The sequence below is a fragment of the Ixodes scapularis genome, unplaced genomic scaffold (genome assembly GCF_016920785.2).
Source record: "Ixodes scapularis isolate PalLabHiFi unplaced genomic scaffold, ASM1692078v2 PGA_scaffold0__279_contigs__length_252992795, whole genome shotgun sequence".
In the NCBI taxonomy this organism is placed as follows: domain Eukaryota; kingdom Metazoa; phylum Arthropoda; class Arachnida; order Ixodida; family Ixodidae; genus Ixodes; species Ixodes scapularis.
Genome location: NW_024609835.1, coordinates 247,296,194 through 247,314,143, shown reverse-complemented (window position 1 = coordinate 247,314,143; position 17,950 = coordinate 247,296,194). Strand labels below are relative to the sequence as shown.

Genomic DNA, 17,950 nt, shown 5'->3' with positions numbered 1-17,950 from the left:
AAATGGAAAAGAGAGTTGCGGAGAAAAAAGTAAAGCAAGAAACGAAAAAGAAAGCTCACTAAAATCTGGCAGCAAATAAAGAAAAGCAAAAAAAGAAAAGAAAAAAAGGGGCAAAGCAATAACAGCAGATGAAAAAGGTAAACAAAGATAAGGTGCTCAAAGTGTGATTGCACAACTGTCGTTGTCGACACACTGAACTTGCCTAAGACGTTTTTTTTTTGTTTTAATTTTATTTTGGGCTAGGGCAGGGGTGGCCAAGCTGCGGCTCTTGGTGTGTTAAAGTGCAGCTTGTGGTTCCTCCCCCCCACCCCAAACCTCCAAAGAGAAACGGAACGCGTTTTAAACAGGTTGCGGTTTGGTAGTCTCGTGCTACTGCTACCTTTTGTACAGTTCAATTGCTTTTGACTTGGATAGATTGAAAGTAGTTAGAGTTTTGTTAATTGCTCTAATTAAAAATTTGCCCCCCCCCCCCCCCCCCCCCCCCCCCGACCCCCTGCGGCTCTTGGAAATTTTGTGGTTTTGCCTGCGGCTTTTAGGCCAGGTCAGCCTGGCCACCCTTGGGATAGGGCAGGGGTTCTCAAACTGGGTTCCGGGGAACACGGGGGTTCCACGAGCCGGTCTCATGGGTTCCGCAAACACCCAAATTGCACCCCCCCCCCCCCCCCCATGCCGCAGACTGCGCGGCAGGACCATGTAGGTCGCCTTCATCTCACTTTGTACTGACATTGCGATGGATATGGTGGTTGCCTACAATTGCGCACCTATTGCCTCTCGGTTGGCAATAAAGGGGGGGGGGGGGGCTCCGCGGCAGTTTTTGAGGCTTCCTGGGGTTCCGTGAGGCCAAAACGTTTGAGAACCCGCATAGCATCCACATTGTTCGCTGAAAGGGCCTACCATGCAGACAGCGGGCACTCCCTGTTCTCCTACGTGCACGTGCGTGCCCTTCCCCTTGCTTTGCCATCCTCCACTCTTTCTTTTTTTTTTTGTGCTGTTTATTTTTTTTTAACTGTTCTTTCGCTGCGTATCTTACTGCATGTATGCTGGCTTGGCGGTTTGCCAGCCATGCAATGCAAGTGATGTGCTCGCCACCAGTGCAGTTGGATCGCGGGAAAAGCAACGGATCGCTGGGCTTGGTTCGCTATATTTAGTGTCTCCGCCATGAGAGTTGGATACAAAAAGACAACGCTCCTGTGCTATTACATGTGATTTTCAAGGCGATGTTTGGACTGTTCGACATAAACAATAATTCGAAATACCCGAGTGTGATATCGACTGTATGCAATTGTCTTTCCTCCTGATATTGCAGCTCGCTGTGGGGCCAAACGGCCAAAGAAGCCGTAGGTGCCACGCAAACTGCGGCCTTGAGGCTAGAAACATTGTTTGACGGTGAAGGTGGGGTAGCGGATTGTTCTGCGACGTTTCCAAAGTCTCCAAACTTCCCTCAAAGACGAGGAACGTAAGAAGCGAGTTTGGGCCCAAACCGAGCCAAGGCAAATCAAGATTGCGTGTTGGTGGCGCGTCATTGCCGGTCGATACTTTGCGGTCGGCTTATTATTTTGTACGACGATTTGGCGCCATTTGCGACAGAAATAGATGGTTTGCAATAGCGAACGCCACCAGAGGCAACAGCAATGGTGCCGTGGTGGCGGAAGAGAAATTTGTTTTCAAAGGAAAAAACGCAAACTTTGTAGCTGAGGCGTCGAGCGAAAAAAAGAAGGCGGACGTTGCGTACAATTTCGGCGCATCTTCGTCGACGTTGGCGCTGACACGGATGCAATGGTTTATGAACAGAATAGCGAAAAAGAAAAAGAAGCAAGCAGGCTGGCTGATTTCTGAAATCAAAGCTCGTTTGTGCGGCACCATTTCCGTTTGCCCATTTCGTGGCAAGCAAGTTTTTACAACAACAAACTTTTTTGCGTGTCCCATCAATTTCGTTGTAGTGGGATTCAACCATGCCTGAAACGACCCGTATCCATGTACACGTGAATACCCAAAGTAACCGGGATTTCAATTTCGTACACGAGTTGCGCGATTGGATCGGCACTTATCGAGTGCCACGAACGACCATCTATGGACGCTTAGAAATAAATGAGACGCGCACGGCGTTTCTGACGCGCTTGACGAGTCTCGTTGCACGCCGGTGCGCAATGCCAGTCCCGCCCACCGAGACCCCGCGTCGGTGCAGGCTCCAACGGGTGCAGTGGCGCCCCCAACTGCAGCCACTTCTGCTTTGCCGTGCCCGGGGGCGGCCACACCTGCCTCTGCCCGGCGGGCTTCCAGGTGCAGAAGGTGGGAGTGGGCGAGCGCTGCCTCTGCGACCGGGGAGAGATGCTCCTGGCGGACGGCACCTGCGGACCCGGTGAGTCTCCGCCTGTTGCAACGGAGTTTTCACATTCCTCCCTAGTTCTCTTTGAAATGGACCTAGTTTGCTCTCGGGTGTGTGGATGCCGGTTGCTCGAAGGCAATTGCTAGCGGCAAACCTTCAGGAGGGGCTTGAGAAAGTAAACGAGACGTGGGCTCCAAATTGCCGCTTCGTATTCCGAGTTTGGTTCGACATTCATTGAACATGGTTAAAAATCGCGCAGAAAGAGACAAGGACAAACGAGGATGGAACACAGAACACAGACATGCACGCACTCACAACTCTGGTATATCGAGTGAAGAAAAAAAAGATGAAGCACAATTTTTTTACAGGGGACAACGGTACGAGGGGGTAAACAGATCAGTCGCAGTCAAATGATGCAAGAAGGCAGCTTCTTTTTCACTCAAAGCTACCGACGGCTGACTAACACAGCAATCGGTCAGGCTCAAGATGGCGAACGCCTCGAGCATCTTGCGCGTTTGTTTTTCTTTAAAGCGGCCAGTGATCAATGTTTTTTCTGGAGATGGTGTGCACTTACAGGTCTTGCAGTGCACCGAATGGTGACCTCCTACAGTGGATGTTAAAGAAAGTTTGTGCCCTTGTAGCCGGTCATTCAGACACCGTCCGCCTGTCCGACATAGCATCTTCCACACGAAAGAGGAATGCTATATATAATGCGCGATGAACAGGGAACAAAAGGCCACACATGTTTTTTGTGGCACGTGTTTTTTGACAATTTTTCCGCCTTTTCACGAACCTTAGAACAAATTTGTCGCATTTGTTTAGGGGCTGATAGTACTACGGGCACAACATACCTACTGGCCACTTGTTTTAGATTATGTGATACGGTATTTTGTGTATGTATGGCATACTACCCCGGTTTTCGTCAATGGGGCGCCCAGGTTTTTCACCCCCTTTTACATTCTTTACCAGCGTTCTATCACTTCAATTAAGACCTGATTCGGGAAAGATTTCAGTCTATCGATTTGGCCCCAGAAACTCCGATGAATGGCATGGAAACATGACTTTTTTAGGGCTGAGGCGGGCAAGAGATAGCAATGTCTCTCTTCACTACCTTGGAGTGCGAGGATGTGTAGTGAAGAATACCTTTTTTGGAACGTGGTGAGAAGGACCAGCACAAGTGATCGGTGTGCAATGAGAGGAAGAGGTCTAAGAATTGCAACGGCCCCTTCCTTAGGCTTCTCAAAAAAAGAAGTGTGCTCAAAACTGCATGTATGAAAAATGTCCATAATCGTAGTAACTAAATCTTGATCTGCAGTTTTTTTGTACAGTAGAAGAAAATCATCTACATATCTGAACACGTTGGTAACAGGCGTGAACTTAATAGCTTAAGCAATAGCACGGTAGATTCTCGCAAGAAAAATATCACTTAAGATTGGCGAGGCACAAGAGCCAATAGACACCCCCGATTTTCGTCAAAAATACCCCGTTTTACCATCCGACGAGTGTGGAATTCAAATAAAATTGCAGTAGTTCAAGAAAACTGCCTGTAGTCACCCCACTTGTCACCCCACCTGTAGTCACCCACCAACGAGGAAGGAACACCACTGTGTTCCTTCCTCGTTTGTCCTCATCTCTTTGTGCGCGATTTTGAATCATGTTCAACGTTTACCAACTTGCCCAGCATACTACTCTTCTACATTCATTTTCTGTTTCTGTAGGTAGTTTAGTCGCGGTTCTTTCTGACCAAATCACTTCTCGTATTTACCGCTAGAAGTTTGAATCATATAGTTTAAAGCCAAGAGGGGGTGCATGTTTTCATCTTTTCTCATTCTATGCCTCAGGTTGCTTTTACCAAGGGGGGGTGTCCAGTTGCGCCATTTTAATAAATTCCCACTTGCGTGCACACGCCTGCACCTGAAGGAAAGTATTGCACCCAACTGTACCAAACCGTTTATTGGTGAACGTATTGGGAAGAGTTGTCATTTTCTTCCGGCAGCTATGGGAACCCAGTGGGGTTTAGCATCACAATCCCATTCGATCCAGGTTTCCGGCTCCACAGCATTTTTTTGCACGATTTTTACCCGTAGCCCTAACACGGTGCAGTTTAGTCAGTTTGTGGCTTTTCGTAACATTCTACTAAAGATGAACGGGCACATGTCAAGAAGCATAATTTTTTTTCCGATGAAAATGTGCTTGCGCACAGTTCCCAGTTTGCCAGCATGCACAGTCGAAAACGCTTTGTTACGAGTTGTCTTTTTTTTTTTCGTGTCCAATGATGCGAATCCTCAATCGTCCTTTTCGTTAAAACGTCGGTGCATTAGGGAACCCAGAATATTTTTATTCATTAGGCTTTTGTACCGATTGCTGAGTAGCAAATATTTTAGCAGCAGCTTCGGTGATGAGGCCACTTTTGTCGGTGGCTTCTTTCGGATATTTCCCTCCTCATTAAGGGACCTCACCCAGCGTAAAATGGCAAGAGAGATTGCTGCCCAAACTCCTGAAAAGCTCGGCACACCTCTTTTCTCCTCTCCCCAGACCAGAGAGCAAACTTGACTCTCTCGCTGGGACCTAAGTGCACCAGGATACAGCATAAACGAAAGTTTGCAGAGAAGAGACGCAGTAACAACCAGCAAGACTAGAACGCATCTTTTTGTTTTTCTCGTTTTATTGGTAGAATAAAATAATCATGCACCGACAATTCATTCATTCATTCATTTATTGACCCTTAAAGGCCCCATTGGGGCATTACATAAGGGGTGGGACAGTACCGGGAGGCACACATGTGGAACTTTTATACAATGTAAAAAACGAAAAGAGGAATACGATGTCTGGTTAGGCACTAACTATGGATGACACCACTTTTCTAAAAAGATGGGGGTCACTGATATACACAATATGATCCGGCAGATTATTCCACTCTATTCTAGCGAGGGGAAGAAATGAGTGGTTGACGCTGACAGTGGAACCAGGGATGCGACGTACACTAAGGAGGTTAAAGAGACAACGGGATGAGCGATGGGGATCTAATAGCAGTGGCTGTCCGAGTTATTTAGCTAACTGAGTCGGGCAGAAAAAGAGTGCTTCTAGCTTGGAAGTGTCTGCCATTGCCGAGGGAAGCACCTGTCGTGGCCACCTGCGCTCTTACGTGCCGCCATTTGTCGGCGGTTGCACCAAGCAGGCGCCTTTAATTAGCCGGCAGCCGCCGTAGGTAGAGGTTTAAAGTTTTTCATTTCTAATTTCTTGCTCCAGTAGGATTCTCGGTGAAACTTTTATACCCTTAATCACATTCTTTGGCCACCTCTGCGTAAAATCTTTGCTCGATACTTTCAGAAACAGATCATGCAGTCCCTTCAAACACCTATTGATTCCTTTGACTCATCCTGTAGTTTGTTTTCGGGCCATGAAATTGTGCAAGAAATTAGGCCTACGAACAGTCGCTTTCCGTGCTACATGCCACGCAGAAACTGCCGGAGTGTGATTTTGCGCTTTCTTTGGCAACTGCCGAAGGTGCCTTAAGAAAGGTTCGCTATTTGCAGAGCATACTCAATACTCGCGTCCTTGTTCTCGGAATGCCGCACCACTCCTTTAGCTAAATAATGCGCGACTGCGTTAGTAGAGGCGAGCAGAAATGAACTTCTCCCAGTAAGTACCGAAAAAAAAAGAAAACTGCGTTAATTCAAAGTATGCTTGCCCCTCTGAGTTGTGGAGGAAAGTAACCCGCTGACGCGCCCTGCTTGTGGTGCAGCTCGCTCGACCTGCTCGTCCCGCCAGTTCCAGTGCCTCAAGGGTCAGTGCATCCCGCTCACGTGGAAGTGTGATGGCGAAAAGGACTGCGTGGACGGCAGCGACGAGTCCCTGTGCGGTGCGTTGCTTTCTGTGGTGCTGCCTGCATGCTCTGTCTTCCCCCTTTGCCCACCTTTGACGGTGGCTGCATTTGTGTGTGGCTCCACCATTTAGGCTGGGGATGCTTGGAAAACCTTTTTCTTACCACTTAGCATATTTACATGAATGTAGGCCGACCCTTTTTTCAATTTTTGAAAATCTGAAGTGGGGGGGTTGATTTATAATTGAACCAAAGCATTCCACCGCCGGCAAAAACGAAACAATTCGATATCATGAAGACCTTGGCTTGTTACGAGTTTAGCCAGCTGTACCTCTAGCATAGCACTATTCTGTGCGCTCATTTTACAAATTAAATATTTTTTTTATTTGCGCGAACGAGTACTATTGATAGCGATTCGCAAATTAACCCGAATATACGGCGGTAAACAGGGCACGGCGCGCCCGATTCCTGGGGGGGTGGCGGCACTTCTTGTAAAAGCCACTCCGAAGGCCGCTGGAACAGCCTCACCACAGCCTCATGGCTCACTCACGCCACGGCTTCTCTTCGCATGTTATGATAAAAAATGTCCCTCTTTCCTTATTGTAAGATAGAAACCAACACGCTCAACCATCCACATTCGCTTCGCAGTTTTTGGCACGATTCACGGTCGCACATCGTTCGATCGAGTGACGAGATCATGCTAAAACGCTAACTATGTTTCTTTGTATTGACACGCATGATCCGGGCAGTTTAGGTTTTCGGTGCTCGTTTATGGCCATTCTTCACTCGGAAGCAAGCAGCAACTGCGCTATTGGATGCCAGTTTGACCTGTCAGAGCGGGTGATGCTGCAGTGGAGTCTGCAGTGGCGTGGGATCTTAAACTGTGATGGCAAACGAAGAGGCTTCCGTAGGCCAGTCTGGATAGGTGGGGGTGCCTTCCGGAGTTGCAACGTATGCCACAAAAGTGTGGAATCGGTCCCTACCCCGTGACGTTCATCGTCATCGCCGAGCAAGCACGTGTCATTTGCGAAGTGCGAGACTTCGTTGGACGACGCCGAGGACGTGCTTCGAGAACGTAGCAGTGATGAAGATGGGACGGACATCACCAGTGCAGACGAATTTTAGTCTAGTCCCGGACAGAGTGAGAGTGACAGGAAGCAGCTTCAGTTGTCCCGCCTCCAGCGTGAACTTCCTAGTTTCAATAATGCCTGGCCATCTCATGCACCTCGCACGTGCATGTGCAGCCCAAGCACGCCTGAAGGCATCAATCGCGTGTTGCTAGCTTGGCTTTCGAAACAGATACTTTGCCGTTCTCACGTGTTTGCAATTAAATGCGCATCTAAAGTTTTTTTTGTTTTTTTCTTTTGATGTGCAATATGGGGGGGTCGACTTACAATCGTGCAAATATGGTAGTATAAAAGATATAATAACAACACAAAGTTGCACGCAGTATGTATGCGGACGATTGTGTCATGTACGGAGAAGTAAAAAATGAGGACGATTGCTTCTTACTCGTATGAGACCTCAAAAAAGCAACAGTGGAGTGTGTTCGATGGAATATGGGTGTTACTTAATATTAGTAAATGCGATTACGTTAGATTTACTAAGAAACGTCGACGGTTCCTGTAGAACCGTGAGGTTAACGACAGTGTTGCCTCGAGGCGGGTGCCTGGTGTAAAATATCTGGGGGTTTATTTCAGTGGTGATCTTCCTGGACAAAGCACATGGACACACTAACAATGAAAGTAAACTGGGTTTTAAATCTTATTGAATATAATTCTAAGATGGCTCCTACAAATATTGAGGAACTGTCGTACATAACGAACGCTCGACCGATTTTAAAGTATGCATGTCCCATGCGGAACCCATATTTTGAAAGCTTGTCGGCAAAAGTAGAATGTGTTCGAGACAGAGCGGCTCGTTTTATTGTGAATACTTATACCCCTATCAGACTGCACCTGGAATGCCTTTTATGCCAAATGGTAGTCTTGTGCAAATAGTGGATTTTGAGTTTGAAGCGAATTCAAAGCGCATAGTGGTTTTGGCTGAATATTTTCGATTCGAATATCGAATAGTTTTTTCCCACCTTACACTACCATTGCATAATGCTTAGAGGAAAACCTAGCTAAACTTGTGGAGTTTGTTCCACTTGTTCATTTCAAAAAGCTGAGTTTAATCTATCTATATTTATGAACTGTGACCTCAGGAGGTCTAATCTTTTGGGATGGCAAGTAAACAACGGATTTGACATAAAATGAATCCGATAGAAATGGCCAACTACCGTAATATCCCGAGTCATCGCCCATCCCCGAGCCATCGCCCACCCCATTTTTTGGGCCAATATCGATTTCCGAAAAAACACCGAGTCATCGCCCACCCCCTCAAATACCCCAGCGCGGACTCTGCGATCCGCAAATACTCATCCTACCCGAATGACGCGGCCGCGGACCTTACAGTTGGAGGACGTCCGTGACAAAGTAAAACGAAGGAGGGAAAGACACTTCTTTTTGTTTACCTCCGTGAGCGACCCCAAAGTGGTCGTGTATCCGTGCGAAAAGAAAACGATGGAGATAACAAACTAAGAGTTTGTTAATGTAACCGCGGAGTGTTAGGTCAAAGTCTGTCTCCGCTGAAGTAAGGTCACCGTGAACCTGCTCCTCCTTCCTGCCCTTCGCGACCGCGGTTGAGCAATATTTTAGGCAGAGCCAACGCGTAAATAAAGCTTTGCTGGAACGCCCTACACAGACGTTTGCAGAGCGTCCGAACCGTGCATTGATAGCCCGCCGTGCACGGACACACGTATGTACGCACCAAACAAGAAAGTTGTGCAAGAGCTTGCAATTGACAAGGCGCCCGACTTGGCCTGACGCCAAAGTATTTGCCAACGCGACCGCCGGCTTTCCCGCTTTCCCAGCATTGCTCTTGGTCGCTTCTTTGGTCCGCTCGCTCGCTCGTTGCGCCTGGTCGGTTTTTCTATTTTCTTGTAGACTTTTATTTCTTTTTTTTTTTACTAACTAGGAAAACATAGTGGTGACATTCTTTCACGGAACAAACGTTTGCGCTATATGCAGATCGGCGGTGTTTCTAGCGCGTATGCAAGCAACGGACTTCGCTATAGTAAAATATTCTTTCGTGAGCATTTTTTTCTATAAAACAACGAAACTAAATCGAGTTTTGAGTTTGATGTATCTCTTGTGCATCAGCGTTAGATACGCAGAGAAAAATAGGTGGTTTTTTCCGTTTTTTTTCAAGTGTTTGTGCTCACCCACCGAGACATGGCCCACCCCACTTTTTTAATGAATTTCAGGTGGTAGGGGGGTGGGCGATGACTCGGGATATTACGTATACCCAATTGACTGAATTTATGAATCTTACTACAGTATAGACCACTTACAACGTAACCGGTTATAGTGCAGGACCGGGTATAACGCGGTTTTTTTAAACCACCGGTTCACCTCCCATAGAACTCCATGTAATTACATACCGCTTAAAATGCAGGCGCGCGAAGGGAAATACCGGTTATAGTGCGGTTTTTGGCAGAGCCCGCCGACCGCGCCGACGACCGGAGCAGCGAGCTTGCTTCCCTGTGCGACACTAGATAACGGCGCTGACGGCGCGAGCCGCACGCTGCACTAGCGGGGCAAGGATGTTGCTCGAAAAAGCGGGCAGAAGTGAAGAGAGAGGCTTCAGTTGCCTTAGCGACGGAGGGACGCACGCACGTGTCGTTCACGTGCGTGCGTCCCTCCGCTGCGTTGGAAACAAAGAAACAAACAACCGCAACGACAGACCAATCGCAGGTCGAGGAGAAGTGTTCACGCGCGTTGCATGCTCTCTCCTTTCCCCCCCAACCTCTCTTGCAACGCTTCTCCTCTTCCTCCTCCTCTCCGGTCGCGGGCCGGCCAGGCCGGCTGCTTCTATCCGTAAACATGGCGTCGGTTGTGATCGTCGTCGTAGACGGCGTTCATCTCATCGTTCTGCGTAAAAGCGCTATCCTTGACTGTGAATTTTCGTTGTGTGTCGCTGTGATAACCCAGCACGTAGTACTAGAAGGGAAGATCCACCTACTCGTGCGGCGATGTCGTGGCGGCGCTCTCAAGACGGCAAAAACGCCCGTGTCGTCGTGTTTGTTTACTTCGACTACAGTGGTGATTTCTAAGCATTTGTGTCCTCGAACATCGCCCGGATTTCTTATTTGGCGCATTTCATGCGTGTGCTCAAGTTCAAGGTATTACTGGCGCGTACGTATGAAGGATGCGAATTTTCACGCGTTTTCATCTCCGGAGAAAAGTGGTTAGGGTTAGCAATCCTGAATGCTCGCAATGTCCGTCCGCAACTCGCGACGCCGTTAAAAGGCTGCGCCAGGCAAAAGCCGCTCTCTTTCAAAATGTGTGACACACTTGAGACAGAACTGTACTAGTCTGGTGAAATAAAGACTTTCCTCAAACTAAGCTTTATTTTTCATCTAACATAAAAATAAATTCTTTTACAAAGGTAAGTTGTTTCATGGCATGTATTTTGGCCTGAAAAATTGATGTTTTGGTTATAGCGCGGTACCGCTTATAGTGCGGATTTTCGCGACTCCCGAGACATACGTTATATGCGGTCTACACTGTATATCAAATATTCTCCTTAATCACGAGTCAAAAAAACCAAACAGTGGCTTAGCTCGGCTATGCCAGGATATACGTAGTGTAAGCTTAGGTCCAGCTGGTTGTTCTTAGCTTCCCTGGTTGTCTAGGATTAGCTTGATTATCATGCTTACTGCTGCCTTAATGACACACACACGATATACGCATTATGTGACTACTTCGGGATCCGATGAGTTAAGCTTCTCCGCTCTTCTTATAGTGGAGGAGGCGCCGTGTAACCGAGCTTTCGGTCGCACGTCAAAGGATCCCCAGGTGGTCCAAATTAATCCTCCGCTGGGGCGTGCCAGATGCCCGTCGGTTTGGCCAGCTTTGCGCCATGTTTTTATGTATCAAGCAACCAAGCTGCCACCCAGAACAACCGGACAGTGCCAACGTTGACGAGAAAGGACACGGTTCGAGTGGTCCAGGCGTTCGGACACTTAAGTCCCGTTGCTGGGTCGTCGAGACAGAGCGAGGCACAACGACACAAAGACAACATAAGGAACTTCGTGGTGGGACCTTGGAGAGTCGGAGCAACGGAACCGTCCGCAGCAACAGCCACAGTGGGCCATTCCGACGGCCGTGGGATGCACATGGTTATATTCATCCGAGCCACGGTTCTATCGTCTGCTTCCACTAGACATCAGCGTCATTTAACCATTTGTTCACCGAACTTGGCTCAAAATGTTTGAAAAAGTTTAACCTCGTTGGATTTGAAACCTGGCAGGTTTACGACACCCCTAATTTTAAGAACCTCTTTCTCGCAGTCTCGTCGATCGAGAGTCTGGCGTGATAAAAGTTTGTTTCCATATTTGCACTTGTGTACCCTATGACTGGCTCTTCTAGTTTACCAATACTTGGGACAGAATTGGTCCCTGGGAGGGGAAGCAGACAAGAGCCCAGTTACGAGCGCTTCCTTTTCTAATGGGCACCCCCTGTTGCAGGCCAGTCGAAGTGCCCTGCGAGCCAGTTTGCCTGCGCCAACGGCCAATGCATCCCATCCCCCTGGAAGTGCGACACGGAGGACGACTGCGGCGACAACTCGGACGAGTCCAACTGCAGTGAGGAAGCTCCTCCCCTTTTCGGCTTCACTGCTTTCCTCACTGCCCGTTGGGCCACAAATTCACTGGAGGGTTCTTTGCAGTGTGCACCTTGTCATTGGAGTATCAACTTTGCCAGAAAATCTCTGGGAGGGCATACGTAAATTGCCGCGTCAGAATAATAATGCAATAGTGTTAAGGAGCTCGTGTCGCAGAAAAGGCGGCATCGGTGGCATCGTGACGGGAAAATCCTGATTGGTTGACAGGGTCACGACGTCGCAGCCACGTGACCTCGCGCAGGACTTTCGAACAATGCACGCATGAAACGCGACGTCACGTGGGGAATGCAAGCGACCAAAACATGATGTGTAATGTGAATTAAAGGTCGCCGAATGTCTCGAATGATTTCACTGTATAAAGTAATTCATTTGCCTTAAAGCAAAAATTTAAAGAACTTTAGGCGGGATTCGAACCCACGACCCTTCGGTTGCGAGCCGGACACTCTACTGACGCAGAGACGGTTGCACGGCTTGGGGATGAGTGGGAGTTTATATGTTTAGCTGTCGTGTTCCACTCTTAAAGGCGAAGTTTAAGTGTCCTCCAAGTTTTTTGTGTGAAGGCAAAATCTTGCGTTTAAAAAACTTTCTTCCAGTTTAATTTAGAAATATCGGAGTAATTCAGTGATAGGTAATGGAAATGCTGCACTATGATATCACTAATTGACATCACGTGACCTCTACACCAATTCAATTCCCCGCTAAATTTGGAGGGGAACTGAATTGGTGCTGAGGTCACGTGACGTCAATTTTCCCACCAAATCTAGCAGAGAAACCGAAATTGTCCGCTAAATGTAGCGCAGAAACTGAATTTTCCCGCTAAATTTAGCGGGGAATTGAATTAGTGGGCCGGCGTAATCGGCCCGCTAAATTTAGCGGGCCGGTTACGTCGACGGCGATGCCGCAAAACCTGGAAACGGGTGCCTAAGGGCTGCGCTGTAAGAGGGAAGGTTCTTATGGAGGCAATTGCACAATACTGTGCATAGCCTAAAATTTAAATGTTTCCCTTCAGTCTGAAAGTAAGCAGACTGATCAAATCAATTGGTACGCGCGGGTGCTTGAGACGTTTCAGAGAGACTCGTGCCACTTGCTCTAATCTTCACCATTTCGAAGTGGCGTACGTGCTCCAAGCTTCACCGTTTTGCACCGGAGCATTTGCTTTGGGCTTCACTGCTTCGCACTGGCATGCTAGCACCAACGGCTGATGTGGAGTGCATATGCTTTACCTGGATGGGCCGAAATTATGCATATTATAGTCGATGACAGACTAAGAATTCGATAGAAGCCCCATTTCCGAGCCGCCTTCCGTTGGGCCTTGACTGCACGCGACCAAGTGTTATCGAAGACAAAAAGCTTGTGGCGGACCTCCGCTGGACTCTTAGCCTGTAACCGACTCTAGTAATATCGGTCGAGCAATAGATGAAACGAAATCCAACAAAAACATTCGGAGCTGTATCGTAATAAATACAATAGCTTAGTTTGCACGCATCAGTCATCTGACAGGTCGCCAAACTCTGACTTAACTTGGCTCCAAGGCTGCTAATGGTGCAGAGTAATGTGCAGTGTTAGTTTCAAAGCACATATCTATGCTTTCCCACTTTTTGTGGCTGGTTGTTCCCGCAGTATAGCTACATACACTAGGTGAATGTATTTTCATCCGTCATGATGCCCAATGACAATGTGGCGTCACCGAGGACCCAAAGATGGATCCTCTATGACGAGTAACGCGCTAGCATACAGGCTGTTTCCTGAAACGCGGCAAAATTACTCCTGCAAAAACTATGCATCGCGCAGAAATTACAGTTGACGCCGTGCTGGTCTGTGTCAAAGGGCCCGTTAAAGAACGATTAGCGTTCAATATACAGTCGCCGACCGATTTTTCGGATGCCGATAATTCGGACTTGTTCGATATTTCCTACCTAAAGGAGGAACCGTGACCGACCCGATAGAAATAGTGCATATTCACGACCAATATTTCGAACAGCTTCAAGTCCGAAAGTTAAATTTTTCGGTCAAAGTCGTCGCGAGCGATCAGCGGGAAACACCGCCAAGAAGCGGCCATTTTGGATTCTATGTTGGCTGCACATGGATTGGCTTGGTTTGGACGACGGCTGCGCTGCTTAAATACTGCTAAGTCCTACTGCTAGGTAATGCTGTACGGCTTTTTTTTCTTCTCTAGCTGCGCATCATTATCATCATCATTGTTGTTTCCATTTCGCTTTATTGATTCGCCATTGCAGTCATAGACTTGCGCCCAAGGAGGATAGAAGCGTAGGAGAGGGCATGACGGCAGCCAGGTAGCCTCCACGAGCCATGCTCCCTTGACGCCTCGCCTCTTTCTCATTTTCCTCCTTACTCTCCTCACTTACCACGCCAACGTGACCACATCACGTGACCGTAGCTAGCCTTCGTCTAGCTATGGGGTACTAGAATGCACCACAGGCTAGCCTTCGATCTGATAAAACCTACCGGACGGAGCGCGCGCAAGCCTGCGAGGAGTCCTTCTACAATCAACCATCCATCTCACACGTGACATGTCACGCACACCAATAGCCAGAGAGATCTACGGTCACGTTGGCCACGACATCGTTTAAACTTTTTATGACTAGGCTTCACCGATATTGCAACGTGCCCTCTCCTAGTACTTTTAACCTCCTTGCTTGCGCCTCTCGTCTGGATGTCATATCAGTGAATCGTGTTTTCGGACTAAGCTGGCCTGGTCATTGCCCCACCTGTTCCTTCGCCGCCGCGATGTGTCGCTAAGAAGCGCAGAAAATACTCGATTATAACGCTAGAAAAGAAGGCAGCAATTCTCAAGCGGACAGAAAGTGGCCAAACGCAAACGGAGGCATAACCTGAAACAAGGCATGCAGGCGTAACCTGAAGCAGGGCACTCTTTACGGCTTTTTTAAGCCCACTTAGGTGTGATAAAGACAAGTTTTTTAATCTGCTGATTTTTCGGACTCCTTTATTACTCGGACATTTCTTCAGTTCCTGCAAAGTTCGAAAAATCGTTTGGCGACTGTAATTGGGTAAATAATGACTTTTGGGGGGTTCCATCGTTAATTATTGATTTATTGATTATTGATGATTGTTTGATTCGATTCGCGAATCGCATTATTTGGGAACTTCCTATTCGATTCGAATATCTATATTCGAGTATTTGCATAGCTTTTTTGCCCATGTTTTCGGAAAGACCCTGTATATGTATTGGCACCTGCTCAAACTGCACCAGTGGCTGCTCCGAAGCAACGTTTTGCCTGCTGCAAGACCCGCTGGAGCAGGGGTTCTCAAACTTTTTGATCTCGCGGAACCCCAGGGAACCCTCCCCCCCCCCCTCCATATTTGCTGACTGAGATGCAACAGATGCTCAATTGTAGGCAATTTTGCTTGGGTTGCTTCCCATATATCCCCACCATATCAATCGCGATCTCAGTACAAAGTGAGATGAAGGTGCTTTGCATGGTCCTTCCGCGCAGCCTGCGGCGTGGGGGGGAGAGGGAGAGGAGAGGGGAGGGGAGGGGGGAGGGGTGGAGGGGGGGGTTGCAATTTGGTTGTTCGTGGAACCCATGAGACCAGCTCGTGGAACCCCTGTGTTCCCTGGAACCCAGTTTGAGAACCCCTGCGCTAGAGAAGCTCCGTTACCGATAAAAAAAGTGCCGGACTCTCCCCAATTGGCGTGTTATTGCATACGAGGTCCTTCCATTGGGAAGTCGCCACCGGGGATTTGCGGAGTAGGAAATGCATCTGTGCACAGCCTGGGCGTAAAACGGCGGTGGTGAGAGTGCGTCCTTGTCTGTGCCAGCCTTTGCCACCTGCGCACCCGAGGAGTTTGGCTGCCGCAACGGCCGCTGCATACGGCGCTCTCTGGCATGCGACATGGAGGACGACTGCGGTGACGCTTCGGACGAGGTCAACTGCACCAGTGAGTCCTCCTCTTTGGGCAGCATGCCTCGGCTCTTTTGTGTCTGTGCGTGGGACGTAACCCCAACATCGCCTGTTCGCGTGACGTTGCGGATGACCGATAACTGCTAGGCATTCCAAGTGACTGTTAGTGCTGCTCTTGTTTTTGTGCCGCTTGCCCCGCACTAGGCGTGTTCCTATCATCTATCCAGTTTCGGCGCCGACTCAATTTTGATACGTCTCGACGCAGTTTTGGGACAAAAAGTTACTTCCTACACTGTGCGCATCACATTGGCCTTGTTCTAAGTTGTCTGTAAGAGGCCACTTGCGCGCGAAATGCCGCGGATAAAATGTTAGTAACTCGAAGCGAAAAAAACTACTTGCAGGCTGAGAATGAGACGTGCGGGACGAGGACGACACATTTTTTAAATTTTGACTAGAGGAGATACTGTGTAAACTTGAATATAGGTTGAACCGGAAGAAGGTCTACTCCCTAATTTACAAGTTACAAAAAGCAAAAAAAAGCTTTTATGGCAAGAAAATACAACCTTACCTCGGTAACAAATTTGGCCAAGCATACGGAAGGACGAGAAAACACGGCACATTTATTTAATCGCTTCCCACGTAATAAAACGGGACGTGCGCCAGCGTTACTACTCAGATTCTCCAGAACCTTCGCCCGACAACGAGTTCACTTACGCAATTCAAAGGGACGCTGACATCCTTTTGAATTGCACCTTCGGAGTCCCGAGGCACGAGCAACCTCGACGGCTTTCGTACGGATGCATTCCAACGTCACAGGTAGCGATCTGGTGCGCAGATTCCAAATGAAATCTGCCACCTTTGTTTGCAATTCGGGGTACAGTCAAACCCGTTTATAAGGAACAGCAGGAAACGCTACGATTAGTTCGTGATAGCAAGTAGTTTGATATAGCAAAAAACATTTACAACGAACTTCCACAGTGAGTTCGTTGTAAGGCAAGAGACTCTCTTTCTCATCCCTTCCCTTTTGCCTCGGAACAACTCGCTAAAAAGGGTTTTTTTTTTTTTTTGTGCAGAGTTTTTTCTTTTTAGCTTTCTGCATCGCTTCTCCTCGTGGGCAAACACTTTGAAGTGAATATATTTTTTTTTTGCGTGTGTGCAGAGTGTGTTTTTTTTACCTTTCTCTCCCCCCCCCTTTTTTTTTCTGAACCGCTTCTTTTCGCTCAACTTTGTTCGCAACTTGAGCTTTTTGAATTTTCTTTCTTTCCTACTTCTTTTTTTGGGGAAGGGACAGGCTAGAAGACGATTGTTTGCGCGTTTTTGGAAGCCTTCCCGGGGGGAAAAAAGTTTGATATAGCCAATGTGTTGTTCGTTATAAAAAGAACCTTTTATGCACATTTTTATTTAAATTTTCCGCGAGTTTTATATCGACAATAATTCGCTGTGTGCGGGTTCGTTCTAAACAGGTTTCACTGTACACTGCTGTCCTTCCACGAAATGAAGTTTTCTTCGCTTTGCTGCACGCCACCAGTTTTTGTCTCTGGCCTCGTCAGGAGCGTATGCTTTTGTCCGATACACCGAACCTCGCTGCGCTGCAAGGTTCCCGTAGATCTCTGCATAGGCGATTGCCTTCTTCTGGAAGGCTACCAGGAACTGTCTTCTACTTCCGCTCATTATCACTCCGGGAGCGGCAACGGTAGATGTGGATTGTGACCGTCGTGGCAAGTGGACGAATGCTAGGCGATTGCAAAGAAAAACAAGATGGCGGCTTTAGCCACCCAGTGTTGCGAGATTATTTTTGTTTTTCCACTAATGACCATTATATAAGATGAGGGTCAACTTTTTCAGGTCCATTTTCAAAAATTAATTTAATTCTGGTTTATACGGTAAGTGTTAAAACGCTGCATCTCGTAGAAGTCGCCGTACTAGCGTGGCAGAGGCAGTGGAGACTGGATGGCACTCCGTGGATGTCTTACTTGTGGGTGCCACCTTCTGCCGTTGAATGTAAGTACAGACTTTCAGGTCGCACAGGTAGTCTTAAACAGAATACAGTAATCCCTCGTTATAACGAAGTCAACGGGACGGCAAAAATATTTGATAAAAGCAGTAATTCGATAAAAACGTGAGAGCCACAAAAAGAGTAAGAGTAACCTTGAAAGTGCACAGGAACAGTGCGTTTCATATTCAATGAA

The 17,950-nt window shown here is 47.8% G+C and overlaps 1 protein-coding gene across 1 annotated transcript in view; it reads left to right on the top strand.

Moving 5' to 3' along the window:
- Positions 1 to 17,950, top strand: part of LOC8025626 (sortilin-related receptor) — a 286,962-nt gene that overhangs the window by 129,333 nt on the left and 139,679 nt on the right. The window contains exons 19-22 of the mRNA XM_029971324.3: positions 2,186 to 2,359; positions 6,072 to 6,188; positions 11,722 to 11,838; positions 15,679 to 15,798. Of these exons, the coding sequence (XP_029827184.2) occupies positions 2,186 to 2,359; positions 6,072 to 6,188; positions 11,722 to 11,838; positions 15,679 to 15,798 (528 nt within the window). The remainder of the gene's footprint in view (positions 1 to 2,185; positions 2,360 to 6,071; positions 6,189 to 11,721; positions 11,839 to 15,678; positions 15,799 to 17,950) is intronic.